Here is a 19,996-nt window from a genome sequence, read left to right as displayed (position 1 = left end):
TATTTTGCTGTTTTTCGATCTGATATTTATTTCACGAAATATCGGAGGATTCGTATTTAAAATTTTAAATTTATCCCTCACCTCTCTCCGTGGGAAGTCGTGTTTGGTATTATTCGATAGAATTTTAAAAAATGTTGCTATTGCCAGTTGCAGTTGCCATTAAGTCATTGGAATGTAAACAACTCAATTTGGATCCCACGTGTTGGGAAATTCATTACATTACCTTAGAGCATTATCCTAGTTGCCATGTGACCATCATAAGGCATTTTATTAAAGTATGCACTTTTAACGCATCTATGTTATATTTAAAGGGTTTTTACCCGCATATTTTTCTTTTGGGGCTCAGCTAGCATCCAGTTTATCTAACACTGATGATGATTTTTTTATAAAAATCGAAAACGTTTTGTTGTGATGTAGCTCTTTAATGTGGCCCTAGGGATTTTAATAAAATTTTATACCTTTTACAAAGGATTTTTTTACAATTTTGTGATTGATGGTATACAGCCAACTACAGCAACATTTTCTTTTCCTTGTTGATTTTTTAAAAATATTGAATACATATTTTTTAGTTTTTCAACTGACGTTCATTTCTTGAAATATTCACTTTTTTCTTGTGATACTTTGTGACTCATCCATTATACTATACACTATACACTGTTCTGAATGTACTTAAATTACCTTATCTTAATCTGACGATTTGGAGTTTTTCTAAGGATACATATTTTTTTCTAGATCCCCTTAACGAACTCCCCTGCATTAAGATCCAATATATGGTAGGGGTACATTTACAGGGTACAAGGTTTCTCCCCATGGAATAATCTGACGCGCTCGAGTAACTGCAAAAATCCTCGCTTGGGCTCCCCTACCAATATGTTTATATTCACCTACTTCGGTCACTGAACTTCTAAAAATCATAAGAATAAGGTGAATTTTGCTGAAAATGTCAATTTTGGAACTTCAAAAAAGATGCAAAAAAGTTTGCCACTCCTACCCCGGGCTTTCCCCTAAAACAACCCATCGAAAAAGGGAATAGAAAACATAGATTTGCCAAAAATCTGTATGCTATAGAAAAAAAAATAGTTCAAACAAGAAATGTAGCCAAGATAATTTTAAATAAAAATGTTTATTAGCACTTTTTGTGTAAAATGAATTCTCAGAAATAATGCTTGAAGCGACCGGCGATTATGAAATAAAATTTATATTAACTCAACCGTAAAAATTAGACAACTTTTGATCAGAGTGTGCTATTGATAATAATCAAAATGCGTTTTAAAGGTGAAGAGTGCAGCTTTCGTTTTAGTCTGGGCTGATTATCGGAGAATAGGCCATTTTTGGAAAAAGTTATTTACCAGCAATTTTATTGCTGGAATCGAATTATAAGATCCTATATATTAATAATATAGGTATGCAAAGTCCTCAGATAGTGTGCTACTTTTTTATAAACAAAATGGCGTCCGAATATGGTGTTTTTTTCAATTATTGCTCTAGAACTCCGAAGATTTTAATTTTACAACAAAAACACCCAAATAAAAATTCACCATGATTAAATTCTGCATAGAAACGTGTTTTCCCGATCTGCTCAGATGAAAATTTTCCTTGGAAAATGCGGGTTTTCCCAACAAAATCTTTAACTTTCAAATAAAGTTTTAGATAAGTAATTATCTACCAATAATTAAATAATTTGGTGACTTAAAAGCCTTTTTGGTTTAGATTATAGTTCCAGAAGCTGATGAAAATTAAACGAATATTTTAGCAACAATTCTGTTGTTAATTAATAATTTACGGTCGCAATAATAACCAAAATAATTAGGATACACTGATCAAACTTTGAAATCTTATAAAGATGAGATGCCTATTTAACATTTTGTCGACAAAATATAAATTTTTTATTTTTTTGCATAATCTTTAAATGTGTAAAAAAATAGTTATAATAAACAAATTAACGTTTCTTAGAAAGTTTTTATTATATTGTAATTTTAAAAAATAGCTAAAATGCGCATTTCAAATATCTTGAAAATGAATGCTTTAAAACTTTTTTGCAACCATTTGCAAAAAAGTTATGAAACAGCAAAGTAAACATACGATTACTACGGTGTTTATATATTTTTTAATTCTTTCAAAGCGTAGAAGTGAGTTTAGAGTACAAGCTAATTATTTACAAAAAAATATCGATTATCAGTTTAGTGGTTATATTTTAATTAAAGATTATAAATTTATTTTTTTGTAATTTACACGCGCGAAAGTAGAATAATACAGTACTGTAGCTAAAATTTTCACTCGGAGCGACGACCGGCCGCGCGAGACGTACACTTTTATAAATAATGTATGCTGCGTGTCAGTCGCTTCGAGTGAAAATTTTAGCTCCGACTCTGTATCAGGCCTACTTTTGCGCTAAAAATTAAAAAAAAGTAATTTTAATCTTTAATTAAAATATAACCATTTCACTAATTTTTAACATTCTTTGTGAGTAATTAGATTGTACCATAGACTCACTTTTAAGCTTTGAAACAATTAAAACAAATTATAAACAACGGAGCAATCGTATATTTACTTTGCTGTTTCATAACTTTTTTGCAAATGTTTGGAAAAATTTTTAAAAGCATTCATTTTCAAGACCTATGAAATACGCATTTTATAAAATTAAAATATAATAAACAATTTCTGAGAAATATTAATTTTTTTATAACAATTTTTTTAAACATTTAAAGATTATACAAAAAAATGAAAAATTTATATTTTGTCGACAAAATATTAAATAGGCATCACACCTTTATAATCTTTCTAAGTTTGATCAATGTCTCATGATGATTTTGGTTGTTATTGCGACTGTTAATTGTTAATTAACAATTGAATTGTTGCTAAAATATTCGTTTCATTTTCACCGGCTTCTGAATTTATAATCTATACCAAGAAAGCTTTTATTTCACCAAGCTATATAATTATTGATAAATAATTACTGGCCCAAAAAATTTATTTGAAAATTCGAGATTTTGTTGGGAAAACCCACATTTTCCGAGGAAAATTTTCGTCGGAGCAAATCGGAAAAACATGCTTCAATGTAGAATGAAATTGGGGTGAATTTTTATTTGAGTGTTTTTGCTGTAAAGTTAAAATCTTCGGAGTTATAGAGCAATAATTGAAAAAATACAATTTGTCGGCGCCATTTTGTTTATAAAAATAGTAGCATACTATCTGCGGACTTTGCATACCTATATTAATAATATATATATATATATATATATATATATATATATATATATATATATATATATATATATATATATATATATATATATATAAAACATCTTATGTTTTATATATATATATATATATATATATATATATATATATAACGACCACTCGTACGATATCAATCAAATGAAATAGAGAATGTGGAGAAATCCCCTTACGAATAATTCACACATCCACCATTTTGGGTTGGGAAAATTTTTTGAATAGAATTAAAAATCCAAACTCTAGTTCTTAGAAATGTGTTTTATTTTATTATATTATGTCTAAGGATATTCAACCTCTCATCCTTACCGATGAGCCCAGAGAGGTTGAAGAGGGCGAAACACATTTCTAAGAACTAGTGTTTGGATTTTTAATTCTATTCAAAAAATTTTCCCAACCCAAAATGGTGGATGTGTGAATTATTCGTAAGGGGATTTCTCCACATTCTCTATTTCATTTGATTTATATATATATATATATATGCCGACGAGCCCACAGAGGTTGAAGAGGGCGAAACACATTTCTAAGAACTGGTGTTTGGATCTTTGATTCTATTCGAAAAATTTTTCCCAGCCCGAAATGGTGGATGTGTGAATTGTTCGTAAGGGGATTTTTCCACATTCTCTATTTCATCTATTTGATATATATATATATATATATATATATATATATATATATATATATATATATATATATATATATATATATATATATATATATATATATATATATATGAAAGGAAACGGCAATTGCATTTTATTTCACCTCGACCACCACCGATATTCTACACGACGTGTTTCGAGCTCATGTCAAGCTCTCGTCAGGAACATCTAGGTGGATGGTCGAGGTGCAAGAAAATGCTTTTGGCCTTTCTGGTAATAATAAAATAACCAGACTTCAGTACACTTGGTACGACATCTATATTAATTAAACGAAAAGATTTCTCTGGTATACAGAAGAAATCTTTTCCGTAGCGGACGTGAAAATGTAAATTTTAAAGTCTTCATAAAAGACGATGAACGACAAAAGACACCTCTTTGTGTCACAGATTTGTCTACAAAGCCACGTTATTCGCTACACATTCGTCAATAACGGAGAAGAACCGTGATATGAAAGGAAACGGCAATTGCATTTTATTTCACCTCGACCACCACCGATATTCTACACGACGTGTTTCGAGATCATGTCAAGCTCTCGTCAGGAACATCTAGGTGGATGGTCGAGGTGCAAGAAAATGCTTTTGGCCTTTCTGGTAATAATAAAATAACCAGACTTCAGTACACTTGGTACGACATCTATATTAATTAAACGAAAAGATTTCTCTGGTATACAGAAGAAATCTTTTCCGTAGCGGACGTGAAAATGTAAATTTCAAAGTCTTCATAAAAGACGATGAACGACAAAAGACACCTCTTTGTGTCACAGATTTGTCTACAAAGCCACGTTATTCGCTACACATTCGTCAATAACGGAGAAGAACCGTGATATGAAAGGAAACGGCAATTGCATTTTATTTCACCTCGACCACCACCGATATTCTACACGACGTGTTTCGAGCTCATGTCAAGCTCTCGTCAGGAACATCTAGGTGGATGGTCGAGGTGCAAGAAAATGCTTTTGGCCTTTCTGGTGAAATAAAATGCAATTGCCGTTTCCTTTCATATCACGGTTCTTCTCCGTTATTGACGAATGTGTAGCGAATAACGTGGCTTTGTAGACAAATCTGTGACACAAAGAGGTGTCTTTTGTCGTTCATCGTCTTTTATGAAGACTTTGAAATTTACATTTTCACGTCCGCTACGGAAAAGATTTCTTCTGTATACCAGAGAAATCTTTTCGTTTAATTAATATATATATATATATATATATATATATATATATATATATATATATATATATATATATATATATATATATATATATATATATAAAACAAGGTTGAAATATTGGGGTAGCAGCAATCTCAAAGAAAACTCTTTATAATAATTCCAAGCTTTCGATAATGTTTATTATCATCTTCAGGAAACTACAAATATAAATATACAGTATTTAACAATTAGTCTAACTAAAATCAATAAAAAGTGTTATCTTTGTGCCATCAAAAATCCAAAACACCATAGTTTTCTCTCACTAAACTAGGTGTCTAGGATCCCCAGAAACACAAAAATAACAAAATATTGCTCTGAGAATTAAAATAAAATTAAATTAAAATAAAATTAAAATAAAAAAAAAAAAATCTGAAGATGATAATAAACATTATCGAAAGCTTGGAATTATTATAAAGAGTTTTCTTTGAGATTGCTGCTACCCCCAATATTTCAACCTTGTTTCCTAACTGTTCAGCAAAGATTATATACCTGTTATATATATATATATATATATATATATATATATATATATATATATATATATATATATATATATATAGGATCTTATAATTCGATTCCAGGGTAAATAACCTTTCTTTGTACTTTACTAATTAGACCAGCGTATTATAACTATTTTTTTTCAAAATTTAAAGATTATGCAAAAAAAAGAAAAATTTATATTTTGTCGATAAAATATTAAATAAGCATCTCATCTTTATAATCTTTATAAGTTTGATTAATGTATCATAATTATTTTGGTTATTATTGCGATCGTAAATTGTTAATTAACAATTAAATTGTTGCTAAAATATTTAATGTTTAATTTTCACCGGCTTCTGGAATTACAATCTATACCAAGAAATAGACTGGGAGATATTATACAGAAGTTCAGCCACGATTTTCTAAGTCCTGCCTTTTGCAATACTGGAAGTGTAGACGATGTACTTACAATCTGTGGAAACATCCACAAATTTCCTGTGACATTTTCCTGTAAAAATTAGATTTTCCCAAAAAATAAAAATAGGGTTTTGCGATGAATTTCTAAGTCCTGCCATATCCGTAGATAGACAGGATACTATCGATTTTATGAAGAAAATTTTTTGGGCAGGAGGGTTGCAAACGGGGTAACGGAGTATATATGTATACAAACATGTAAGAAAAATAATGAAATTTCCATGATTTTCTGAGTCCTGCCAACTTAATAAACTAAACATATTTATTTCAAAATGATCAAAAAAAATATTGGCATGACGTCTCCTAATGTTTAAGTATACTTGTCCCTTGGAAATTCTGCGGAAAATTTTCACCCTGATTCCGTGATTTTCTTATTCCTGCCTTTAAAAAGTTATAATACTCAAATACAATCAATACCTTTTCGGTACTCGGCAGGAAGGTTAAACGGTTCTTATAAGACGGCAGGAGTCCTAGATTTGTAAGAAAATTCGTGAAAAAGTCAACGATTTTCTGAGTCATGCCATTTTGCACATGTTTCAAGAATCTTAATATAAGTCTATTTACAAAGAGGCAGGATGGACAAAGTCCAATTACTCGTTTGTAGTAAGAAATACGAAAAAAGTTATTTAGGTAAAACATGGGCCACAGATAGGACTATGATTTAACAATATTTTCTAATATACAGGGCTACCCGTTTTCACAGGGTGACACAAATTTATGTTTTTTTAAATGGAATACCCTGTATATTTTTACATTTTTGGATTCTACTCGATGTTCTTTTTAATATAATATAGTGTTTTAAAATATTATACGAGGTAGTTTAAAATATAATTACGTTTTTTTGTTAATTTTGTAGGAACATTCACACCCTATACATATTGTTAGTGATTTGATATCCAAACTTCTATTAATTTATGTTTAAACGATTTTTAATATAGTCTACTATTGTCAGCTATTAATAGTATACCAAAATGTTTAATTTTAGTGTACGGGGTTGGTTGAAACTCGGAATGAGTATTCTCTGAGTTTTCTTAAATGGTATTTTAGTATTATAATAAAATGGTATTTTATGGTACCTTTTATTTGTTAAGCATTTTCTGTACCATATTTACATATTAATTTCGGCAGTAAATTGTACAGACAGATTACTCAGGTGGTTTTTGGGGTTTCTGAACAAGAATGTCACATTAGAACATATCTTTAAAGTGATGCAAGTAGATTACTTGAGGAGTTTTGTGGTTGCTGAACATGAATACGCCATCAGAATCGACCTCCAAAAACTCTCTAAATTTTGCCCTTAATACACTGATTTTGACAGGTTTATGCACTTTTGGATGCATGTTATGCAGTAAAATGCAATTTCCACCCATTTTTATATTGTACACATTTTATTTGAATTTGAAAAAAATTTTAAAAAAATAAAAAAAAACGGTGTATTTGCCGACTTAAAGCAAGAGTAACTTTTAGTACTAGAATACCTCATAATTTAATACTATACTCTCAAAAATGTCTAAAAATTTAAAGACCAATAAGTTATGAGATAAAATATCTATTGATCTACCCAAGACGGATGCCTATGACCAGTACTAGAAATTCCCAATTGATAAAATCGATTCATCTCTGGAAGAGAAATAAACGTAGCAGTTTTCGTTTTCCTAAATAGAATTTTTCTAAATTCTTTTAAACTCAAAAAGCCCAAAAAACGAAAAATTTTTCAAATCGATTTTTCTAGAACACTGCGTATTCTTCTGAGTTAAAGCAAAAGTACTTTTTAGTACAAAACTATCCCAGAATTTAATAATCCAGTGTCAGAAATGCAAAACGGACCCCTATGACCGGTACTAAAAATTGACAATTGATAATTGTCATTTGACAATTGACCTCTGGAAGATAAATAAGTGTACCAGTTTTCGTTTTTCCAAATAAAAGCGTTCTGCAGCTATTTTAAAGAAACTAATTACAAGACTTCGATATGCTTCTTCTAGACGAAGCATATCGAAGTAGAGGTCGTCCGCCAACCAGATGGTCTGATGACATCAAACAGATCAACAGAAACTTGATGCAGACAGCACAGCACAGAAATGCATGGAGAACACTGAGGGAGACCTATATCCAGCATTGGATAGATCCGGGTTGAATTATGACGATGATGAATTACAAGACGCCATCTTTAAAGAGCTTTAGTTTTCCACGGAAGCATTTTTGAACTAGGTGAATTGAGTTAAATTTTCTTAAAATTATCTGAGGAATCTCCGGTTTTCGTTTGTTATGAGAGCTTCTGGACACCCTGTATAATATAATGGGTAGGTAAATTCCCTACTATAACCAATAACTTGTAAAAATTGTTTATTTACTTTTATTGCGTTTACTTAGATAAAAATATGATCTAATCACTTAAAATAAAGATGTTACAGTTTGCTATTAGATTTGAAAAGTGTGTAAAAATTCCGAGACATTATTCAGGAAAATATTATTTAATAGGATACGATTGTTTTAATGATAACAAATTAATTTTTTGTGTTATTCATCTTTGCGGTTATCCTGCCAAGTTGTAAACGGTTTTAGATTAGTGTTTTTTAAGCATACTCGACATGTTATGACTCAGAAAATTTTGGTGATATGAATATGTTTGTATAACACCCTGAAATAATTTTACAGACACACAATTTCATTTTTTATACGAAATAACTATACAACCATCCTGCCTCTTTGAAAATAGATTTATATTAACCTTCTTGAGATATGTGGGAAATGGCATGACTTAGAAAATCGTGTAATTTTCCACGAATTTTCTAACAAATTTTTTAACTATATATAGTAAAAAAGGTGTAACTAAACATCCTGCCATTTTGAATAATGTCTACTGAAATTATTTATTTTATAACAAAATTTATTTTATGACAGAAAATCACGGAACCAGAGTGAAAATTTTATACAGAATTTTCCAAGAAACAAGTGCAATTAAACATTAGGTGACGTCATGCCAACATTTTTTTTGGTCATTTTGAAATAAATATGATTAATTTATTGTTAGGAGGACTTAGAAATTTATGAAAATTTCATTATTTTCATTACATGTTTGTATATCTGTATACTCCCTTAGTCCTTTTGCAACCGTCCTGTCCAAAAAATTTTCTTCATAAAATAGATAGTGTCCTGTTATTCTATGGATATGGCAGGACTTAAAAACTCATCGCAACTCCCAATTTTTTTTTCATGGAAAATCTAATTTTCACAGGAAAATATCACAGGAAACTCGTGGATTTTTCCACAAATTGTAAGTACCTTCTCTAACCTTCCAGTATTGCAAAGGGCAGGACTTAGAAAATCGTGGTTGAACTTCTGTTAATATCTCCCGGTTTAAAAGCTTTGATGTCACTAAGTTATTTAATTATTGATTAAAAATTACTTACCTAAAACTTTATTTGAAAATTAGAGTTTTTGTTAGGAAATCCCGCATTTTCCGTGGAAAATTTTCGTCGGAGCAAATCGTGAAAAACATATCTCTATGCAGAATTTAATTGCGGTGAATTTTTATTTGGACGTTTTTGTTGTAAAGTTAAAATCTTCGGAGTAGTAGTAGAGCAATATAATTGAAAAAAATACGATTTGTCGGCGCCATTTTGTTTAAAAGTAGCACACTATCTGCGAACTTTGCATACCTATATTATTAATATATAGGATCTTATAATTCGATTCCAGCAATAAAATTGCTGGTAAATAACTTTTCCATGAATTTTGCTAATTAGCCCAGAGTATTTTCGTATACAGTTCGCATTATGCGGCAAATGAAGTCACTTTCTATAAAGCTCTTAAATAAATAAACGTTTCATTTTTTGCGATTATTATGAGATGAACGATTTTTATAGCTTTTGTAATAATAATACTCAGGTATTTATTAAATATTATATTTAATAAAAGTAACATTTACAATCTCTACGTTACATTACATGTTATATGTTCTAACCTTCTAACCTAGGGACCGTTAAAGTATTACGTAACGCGGTTGTGGTATACTAGTGACGTCATCCGTCTGGGCGTGATGACGTAATCGATGATTTTTTTAAATAAGAATAGGGGTCGTGTGGTAGCTCATTTGAAAGGTTCTTCAATTCTCTATTCAGTAATGTAAACATTTACATAATTATTTTTACAGGGTGTCCTTCAACTTCTTTTTTGTCAAATAATTTAATTAATTAAAAATTTTTGGGAGACCCTGTATAAATAATTATGTAAATGTTAATATTACTGAATAGAGAATTAAAGAACCTTTCAAATGAGCTAGCACACGACCCCTATTCTCATTTAAAAAAATCATCGATTACGTCATCACGTCCAGATGGATGACGTCACTAGTATACCATATATGCCACAATATTATAACTTAAAAATAAAAATCGACCTATTTCGTGATTTTTCCTTAAAGTCGCCGGTTTACGAAATAACGAATTTATTCCTTTAATTTGCACCATACTGTCGGTGGAAAATAGTGTCGGGCACGCTTGATTAGCAATTAAAAAACAAAGGAGTTTTGAATATTGTATTGCAAAAAACTCTTCGGGATTTCATCAATAGAAGTTTAAAGAATATCCACCTGCCTTGGCAACATTCAAATTTTCAGTTTTTCACATAGTTTTTGAGGGCTAAAAATGGCCGATTTCGCATTTTTCAATTTTTAATCGCTGATATGTCAAAAACTATTATTTTTAGAGAAAAGTCACTAAAGACCTTTTCTGTTTGGAATAATCCAAAAAACCCAAAAAAAACTTTTTTCCATGCAAAAAAAATAATTTTAGGAAAAAACAAAAAAAAAACGTTTAAAAAATTGTTGACCACCTTTTGGTCCTGGCAACATGCAAATTTGTTAAAAGGAGTCCTTTTTGAGTAAGAATGTGCAAAAAGTCCGAATTAGAATATTTTTCCTAGCGGATTCTCAGTGGCTTTCTGGACTAAGCCGCCATTATGACATTTAGAAGTTTTACCAGCAGGATTTACGTTTTTGCTCTTTGCGCAGTAATTGGCGCAATTCTTGTACAAGAATCTGTGCCTGACACAAATTCTTGTATCGTTTCTGATATCGTTTCTTGTATCTGTGTATGACACTATGCATTCTTTTGACATATCACAAACGATATTAGAAATGATACAAGAAAATGCATAGTGTCATACAGCCTTAACATGCATTTTGATCTTTGTGGATGACACACTCTGACCAAAAGATATCTAATTTTTACCGTCGAGTTGATACAAATTTTATTTAAAAATTGATTTCGCATGCGTAATTGACATTCAATCGCGCCAAGCCTTGTTTCTGAAAGAACGATTCATTCTACAGAAAAAGTGCTTCTTCTTCTTAAAGTGCCTATCCGTTCCGGATATTGGCTATCATCATGGCTATCTTGAAATTTGTTTACCGCAGCGCGGAACAGTTCAGTGGTAGTAGTCGTGTTATACCACTTTCGTAAATTTTGAAGCCAGGAAATGCGTCTTCTTCCCGGTCCTCTTTTACCATTTACCTTCCCTCGGAGAATCAGTTGGAGAAGGCCGTAATATTCTTGATTTCTCATTACATGTTCTAGATATTCTAATTTTTTTGTTTTGATGGTTATGAGGATTTCACACTCTTTCCCCATTCTATGCAGGACTTCCACATTAGTACTTCGGTCAACCCAGGATATACGTAAGATGCACCTATAACACCACATTTCGAAAGCTTCGAGCCGATTCATAGATGCAACAGTTAGTGTCCACGCTTCCATTCCGTAGAGCAGAACTGTAAATATGTAGCATTTCAACAGACGGTATTTTGTTTTTAATGATATGTCTCGACTGTTGAAAATAGGTCTCATTCTAACGTATGCTGCTTTCCCTTTAATTATTCGCTCTTTAATTTCTGTCGAGTGGTCCCATTGGCTATTTAAATTCATGCCCAGATATGTATATTGCTCAACTCTTTCAATATATTGTTGGTTGTTTGTAGTTTGAGCGTTTAATATTGGTTTTTTACTAATTGTCATAAATTTTGTCTTCTTTATGTTAAGAGCTAGTCCGTATCTGTTACTGACTTCTGTTATACGATTTGTTTATATCTGTAAATCATGCAGATTATCGGCAAAAACTATGGTGTCATCTGCATATCTAATGTTATTCAACCATTCAACGTTTATTAATACTCCTTTCGCACAACCATCTAAGGCCTCCTTAAATACCTATTCAGAGTAGGTAAATATTGAATAGTAGTGGAGATAAAATACAGCCCTGTCGTAATCCTCGTTCTATTGCTGTTGCTCGATCAGTTAACTGGTCTTCTATTTTGATTTTGTTCGTTTGATTGTAATACAAAAATAACAAAAAGTGTTAATAAAAAAGTTGTTCAAAATTATCTCAGCTACTTTTTTTTTGTTTGAAACATTTTTTTCTACGGTGTACAGATTTTTAATAAATATATGTTTTCCGACCCCACTCCTACGAGGGGGGTTAGGGGAAGCCCGGGATAGGAACAGCAAATTTTTGCATCTTTTTGGGGTCCAAAATTGACATTCTCAGAAAAATTCAGCCTGTTTTATTATTGTTTGTTAGAGGTCAAATATCTGACAAAACTGTCTAACCATTGGGTGGTTGTTTATAAATGGATACCTTTATGAAACTTTATAAAAACATATATTTGCTATTCATTTTAGAGAAAATTTAGCCGTATTAAGAGGTTTTGCTCAATTGCTAGACGAGATTAGAGATGATAATTGCGAGAAACCATTGAAGTTTATATCTGCAACTTTATCTGGTAAGTTAACATTATTATCTTCTCCTTGATGTGCCTATCCGTGGCGAATGTTATTATTATTATTATTATTATTATACAATAATATCGAGCCAAAGCAGAGCTTATATGGCTCAAAGTATAAAAATAATTGTAGGTCTTAAACTAAATAATATAACATAAAACAAATTCTTACAAAATAAAAATTAAATTAAAGTAAATATTCAAAAGAATTGGTTTTCATAAAAGTTGTAGCAAATTAAAAAAGATACAAAAATTAGAAAGTAAGTATACCTAAAAATTACAAATTTTTTTCTCATAAAAAAGAACAAAATATATCCTTATATTTTACAACTATTTTAACAAAAATTGCTAACATTACACATACAATGTCCAGTTAGTTCTGATCAAACCTGTTTGTGAAACTATTTAAGCTAATAGCCCCTACGATGTCATCACTTAAACTGTTCCATTTATCAAAAACTCGATTTACCAAAAAGTTTTGCCTTACAGTAGTTTTAAAAGGTTCCTTTTTCAATTTATAGTGATGACCCCGTAGTCTAGCATCTTCGCTGATATTAAAAAAATTAGATGTTCCCCAAAATTCTCCCCTAAGAATTCTGTAAGTAGATATTAAATCACCTCTCTCTCTCTTCTATGAGTCAATGGAGACAACTTAAGCTTTCTTAATCGAGTTTCATAGCTTAATCTTGCATAATTAAAAGGTAGCTTAGTAGCTCTTCGTTGTACTCCTTCTAATAAATTAATATCTCTTTGTAAATGAGGTGACCAAACAGATACCGCAAATTCCAGGTGAGGTCTGACATAACTTTTATAGAGTTTCAAAAACAAGTCTGGAAACATTCTAGGAAAAGCTTTTGATATTAGGTATAAAGCAGAGTTAGCTTTACCGACTACTTTTGCTGTTTGAGTAGACCAACTTAACGTTTGGTTGACCGTAACGCCCAAATCATTAACTTCCTGTACCGATTTCAGAGGAACTCCATCCAAAAAATATGTTATATGTGGATTATTATATCCACATTGAACAACACAACACTTACGCGAATTTAATGGAATAGCCCATTTCATGCTCCATTCTGATAGCTGATTAAGGTCACTCTGAAGAGTATTAACAATATCGGGACAGTAATATAACTTTAAATCGTCGGCATATGAAACTGATTTTGACTGCCATCCGCACGTTAAATCGGATACGTACATCAAAAACAGAATATTCCCTAATATTGATCCCTGAGGGACACCACTGGCTACCGCACGTGGAACACTGCAGTCATTTTCCACTTTGACCGAAAAAGTTCTTTCAGAGAGGAAGATTGCTAACCACAATAAAAACTCACCACGCACGCCGTAATGTTCTAGCTTCAGCATTAATTTTTGTATGGGTACCTTATCAAATGCACGGGAAAAATCTATATAAATAATGTCAATCGGTTCATATCGGTCCAAAGATAAAGTCCATTCATTAAGAGAGTGAAGAAGATAAAAATGTGTGTACCATTTTTATATATTCGGCTGCAATACGAAGGAAAAACAATCTTACTTTTTAATTAGAATAAGGAGTGCAGCCAGTCCCTTTAACTGCAATTTTCTGCTCTTATTGGAGCGTCATCAGAAGGAACGTAGGCACTGTTCTCCTTAATCCAATCAAATCGCATCGAAATGCTTTCCCAAATATTGCAGCCAAAATGATGGTAATGGGTGGCTAGCGCCATCTGGCCGTAAAAATACGAAGCAAGTTTTCAATCCTAATAGCAAATAATTAATATTGAAAATATCAAAAATTACTAAAAGATTTTTAAATTGAAAACTTACTGGTACATCCCCATGTATACGCCTCCAAGACTTCTACAATTTGCAAGTCATATGGATGCTGCAGTAAAGACGATAGGGAAGGAATTCTAAACTTTGCAATTCAAATCCCCCGTCTGCAGCTGGCTAGGAACTGAAAGATGCACCATAGTTACTCTACTGAGTAATAAGAAAATAAAATAAAAATGTGTGTACCATTTTTATATATTCGGCTGCAATACGAAGGAAAAACAATCTTACTTTTTAATTAGAATAAGGAGTGCAGCCAGTCCCTTTAACTGAAATTTTCTGCTCTTATTGGAGCGTCATCAGAAGGAACGTAGGCACTGTTCTCCTTAATCCAATCAAGCTGCAGACGGGGGATTTGAATTGCAAAGTTTAGAATTCCTTCCCTATCGTCTTTACTGCAGCATCCATATGACTTGCAAATTGTAGAAGTCTTGGAGGCGTATACATGGGGATGTACCAGTAAGTTTTCAATTTAAAAATCTTTTAGTAATTTTTGATATTTTCAATATTAATTATTTGCTATTAGGATTGAAAACTTGCTTCGTATTTTTACGGCCAGATGGCGCTAGCCACCCATTACCATCATTTTGGCTGCAATATTTGGGAAAGCATTTCGATGCGATTTGATTGGATTAAGGAGAACAGTGCCTACGTTCCTTCTGATGACGCTCCAATAAGAGCAGAAAATTGCAGTTAAAGGGACTGGCTGCACTCCTTATTCTAATTAAAAAGTAAGATTGTTTTTCCTTCGTATTGCAGCCGAATATATAAAAATGGTACAGACATTTTTATTTTATTTTCTTATTACTCAGTAGAGTAACTATGGTGCATCTTTCAGTTCCTAGCCAGCTGCAGACGGGGGATTTGAATTGCAAAGTTTAGAATTCCTTCCCTATCGTCTTTACTGCAGCATCCATATGACTTGCAAATTGTAGAAGTCTTGGAGGCGTATACATGGGGATGTACCAGTAAGTTTCCAGTAAGTTTTCAATTTAAAAATCTTTTAGTAATTTTTGATATTTTCAATATTAATTATTTGCTATTAGGATTGAAAACTTGCTTCGTATATTTATATTTATAGAGTGAAGAAGGTTGCTAGTTACAGAACGGTTCGGCAGAAATCCGTGTTGAGAGACTGGAATAACATTATGCTCTAAAAAAAAGGATAATAATTTATTAGCTATTAATTTTTCCATTATTTTAACTGATGTTGGTGGAACTGTTACTGGGCGATAATTAGACGAAAGTAGTTTATTTCCACTTTTATATTGTTGGCGATGGTGTTTTATATTGTTGGGTTATGTTGGCGATCATCATGGCAATCTTCATTTTATCTGCAGCAACGCGGAAAAGCTGCACAGATGTTGTGTTGAACCAGGTTCTGAGGTTCTTTAACCAGGACGTTCCTCTTCTTCCTGGACCTCGCTTTCCAAATATTTTTCCTTGCAGGATGGCTTGTAGAAGGGCATATCTGGATTCATTTCGCATAATGGGTCCAAAGTATTCCAACTTTCACGATTTAATGGTGGTTATTACCTCTCGGTTCTTCCCCATTCTTCCAAGGACCTCCTCATTTGTGACCCGATCAGTCCATGGGATTTTAAAAATTCTCCGATATAGCCACATCTCAAATGCTTCCAATTTTCATCACATATCTTCGTTCAGGGTCCATGATTCAACGCCATAAAAAGGACAGAGAAGACGTAGCATATCAGCATTCTTACTTTTATACGAAGAGAAAGATTCTTGAGAAAGGCCCCCCCATACGGTTGAAGGTTGATCTAGCTTTTGCGATGCTCTCTCTTAACTCTTGGTTGTTGGTCCATTCTTCATTTACACATAGTTTCAAAAGTTATGCATCACCCCTCGTATTCACGATGTTTACGCTTTTATAAATCCGTATCTTTATCACATATTTAATGGGCCTTTTTTATAAAAAATATACCATTTTTGATTTTTTATTTTATTTGATTACCTGGTTTTGCCAAGGTGTAAACATTTGAAAATTTTTTCTGGTGAAATTTTTGAAAACGTGATTAAAAATGAATCGTACTTTAATTTCTGAGTTAGACCGTATAAGAATTATTATCGATTTAGTTGAAGAAGGCCATTCACAACGGTTCGTGGAGGAAAGAGTGGGTGTTTCTCAGAGTGATGTCTCACGGATATGAAATAGGTTTCTGGAGACAAACTCGATACAGAATAGAGCTCGGTCTGGTAGACCCCGAGTTACCAATGATCGACAGAATAGATATATCAGAATTTCCATCCGTAGAAATTCTTCTATGTCTGTACCAGCCATCCAAAGAGAATTCAGGCATGCCACAGGAGTCAGAGTATCGTTGGCTACAATAAGAAGAAGAATTTTAGACTCCGGTTTGAGCAGTCGTCGACCAATAAGAGTTCCTCAGCTACAACCTAGACATGTTTTGGGCCGCCTCCAGTGGGCTCAAGAACACATAGAGCTCCCCAACTGTTTTGGAATTTTGTGCTTTTTTCAAACGAGACCAGAATCTGTTTAAATAGTGATAACCAGCGAATTCGTGTGTGGCTAGTTGTGCAGCTCTTGTTGGCTCTCGCCACATATAAATTCGCCGGTTATTACTATTTAAACAGATTCTGGTCTCGTCTGAAAAAAGCACAAAATTCCAAAACAGTTGGGGGAGCTCTATGTGTTCTTGAGCCCACTGGAGGTGGTCCAAAATATGTTTATGTTGTAGCTGAGGAACTGTTATTGGTCGACGACTCCTTAAACCTGAGTCTAAAATTCTTCTTCTTATTGTAGCCAACGATACTCTGACTCCTGTAGCATACCTGAATTCTCTTTGGAGGGCGGGTACAGACAGAAGAATTTCTACAGATGGAAATTCTGATATATATATATATATATATATATATATATATATATATATATATATATATATATATATATATATATATATATATATATATATATATATATATATATATACATACATGCTGTCGATCATTGGTAACTCGGGGTTTACCAGACCGAGCTCTATTCTGTATCTAGTTTGTCTCCAGAAACCTATTTCATATCCGTGAGACATCACTCTGAGAAACACCCACTCTTTCCTCCACGAACCGCTGTGAATGGCCTTCTTCAACTAAATCGATAATTCTTATACGGTCCAACTCAGAAATTAAAGTACGTTTCATTTTTAATCGCGTCAAAAATTTCACCAAAATAAATTTTTAAAATGTTTACACCTTGGCAAAACCAGGTCAATTAAATGGGTAATAAATAAAATAAAAAACCAAAAATGGTATATTTTTTATAAAAAATACCCATTAAATATGTGATAAAGATACGGATTTATAAAAGCGTAAACATCGTGAATACGAGGGGTGATGCATAACTCTTGAAACTATGTGTATTATTAATATTCTAGATGGGAAATGAGCCACAATTTAATTAAAAAACGATTTTATTAACGAAACGTTAATAAAATCATTTTTTTAGTTAGATTTTGGCTTATTTTCCATTTAGAATAGTTAATTACAAAAATGCCACATGGGAATAGCTTCAGAACTTCATTTTTTATGGTGCCGAGGTAGTTGTAGTGCCTCACTCTTTCATCTTAGTAGTGCCTTTTTCTTTCTTTTGTTCATGAGGGCTTGTAGGTCTTCTAGGCTGTCCGCAAATACTATGGTATCATACCATAGATATCAATACCTAACGTTATTTAGCCGGTACCCGTTTAGCAGAATACCTTTTCCAGTTTCGTGCAAAGCTTCGATAAATATTGTTTAAGAGTAAAGATTGAAAATTAGGGGGGACAAAATGCAGCTTTGACTCACTCCACGCATGATTTTCACATATTCGGTGTGTACACCGTCAACTCTGATGAGTGATCTTTGTTGTTAATTCCTGCTTCTTTTAGTATTTGTATTATCTTGGCTTGCTGTAGTCGATCAAACGTTTTCTCGTAATCAACCAGACATGCGTATATGTCGCAATTGCCGTCTCTGCATCTCTGGAATAAGACTTGAAAACAAAGCTTCTCTAGTGCCAACAGCATTTTTTATGAACCCGAACTGGTTGGGATTCTCGTATGGATTATTTTTAGGAACAATTTTAGGAGAGGACTCATCAGGCTTATCGTACGGTATTCTTCGCATTTTTTGGATTTTTGGGCAACATTAGTATGGCATTGAGAATATACCATAAAGACTATGGCATTTAGTATAAAAAATAAAATTTATTTTTCAGAACGCTTTCTAACAAAGGAGCTTCTTAAATTTACTGGTACTACAGATAAAGTTGAGGAACTAGCATACTTAGGTAAGTAATTTGTATATAATTGTTCATGTAAGAGGTAGAATATTAGTAAGATCAGGTGGGGTAAGTGTGTAGCAAAATATGAAAACTAGATATATTTATACAGAGTGTTTCATGAATAATGGAAATATTTTAACTGTAGATTTCTGGGCTCAAAATAATGAGGTTTAACCCAAATCACCTAGTCCGAAAATGCTTCCTAAAGGTACGTATCTATACAAGGGTGATCCACGCTCGGTGTAGCAGCTCCACATAGTGGATACGTTGGCGATCGGCGCTCACCCTCTTCGATTCAACTGGTTTGCGGTTTATTAGCCCAGTCGGGATAGCATTTGACCTTGCATTAGGAGCTGAACCAAATTTTATTTTTCTAATCTTTAGGAAGGGTCAATATTAGTATAAATTTAAAATCTCGACTGAATTCCATCGTTGCGTTAGCCGCATCTTGATTTTAAACGAGAACCGTTTTTGCTCAATATCTCCGCCATTTTCAATTTTTTGACAAAAAGTGTAGAAACTGAAATTGTTGAAAATGCGTTTTTTATAATTTCATTTATTATAATTTTTTCGTGCGGTCGATATTTTCCGAGTTATGAGGGGAAAATAGCATAATTATTGAATTATTGAATTATCTCGTTTATTATTAGTTTTACAACAAATATTTACCTATACAAAAATGAAGAGAATTAAATTTTGTATAATTTTGATGCCGTTCATTTTTTTTATAAAATCAATATTTAAGGTAGTACGTATGTGGTAAAGGTGAGAGCGTAAGACCTGATTGATTTTGTAGCAATTGTTTTTGTTTAATATCTCCGCCATTTTCAACTATTCGACAAAAAGTGTAAGAACTGAAATTGTTGCAATTACGATTTACTACAATTTTTCGAGAGAACCAGTGGCTGGTCTACAAGGAGGGGAAATGGGAAAATTCCCCCCAACAGGGTCCAAAATTAAAAAAAAATTTTTTGGAACATCACGATATATTAGTTGACATAAAACTTAAAATATCGACAGACAAATTCAACCAATAAAACC

The 19,996-nt window shown here is 32.3% G+C and overlaps 1 protein-coding gene across 2 annotated transcripts in view; it reads left to right on the top strand.

The window, feature by feature from the left end:
- Nucleotides 1-19,996, top strand: part of LOC114335452 (ephrin type-A receptor 4a-like) — a 50,216-nt gene that overhangs the window by 13,893 nt on the left and 16,327 nt on the right. For both annotated transcript variants that reach the window (XM_050654175.1, XM_050654168.1), the window contains exons 3-4: nucleotides 12,737-12,837; nucleotides 18,890-18,961. In XM_050654175.1, coding sequence (XP_050510132.1) covers nucleotides 12,737-12,837; nucleotides 18,890-18,961 — 173 coding nt within the window. The remainder of the gene's footprint in view (nucleotides 1-12,736; nucleotides 12,838-18,889; nucleotides 18,962-19,996) is intronic.

Source organism: Diabrotica virgifera, chromosome 1, assembly GCF_917563875.1.
Source record: "Diabrotica virgifera virgifera chromosome 1, PGI_DIABVI_V3a".
NCBI lineage: Eukaryota > Metazoa > Arthropoda > Insecta > Coleoptera > Chrysomelidae > Diabrotica > Diabrotica virgifera.
Note: the sequence above shows the minus strand (reverse complement) of the source record. Positions and strands in the feature narration are given on the sequence as shown.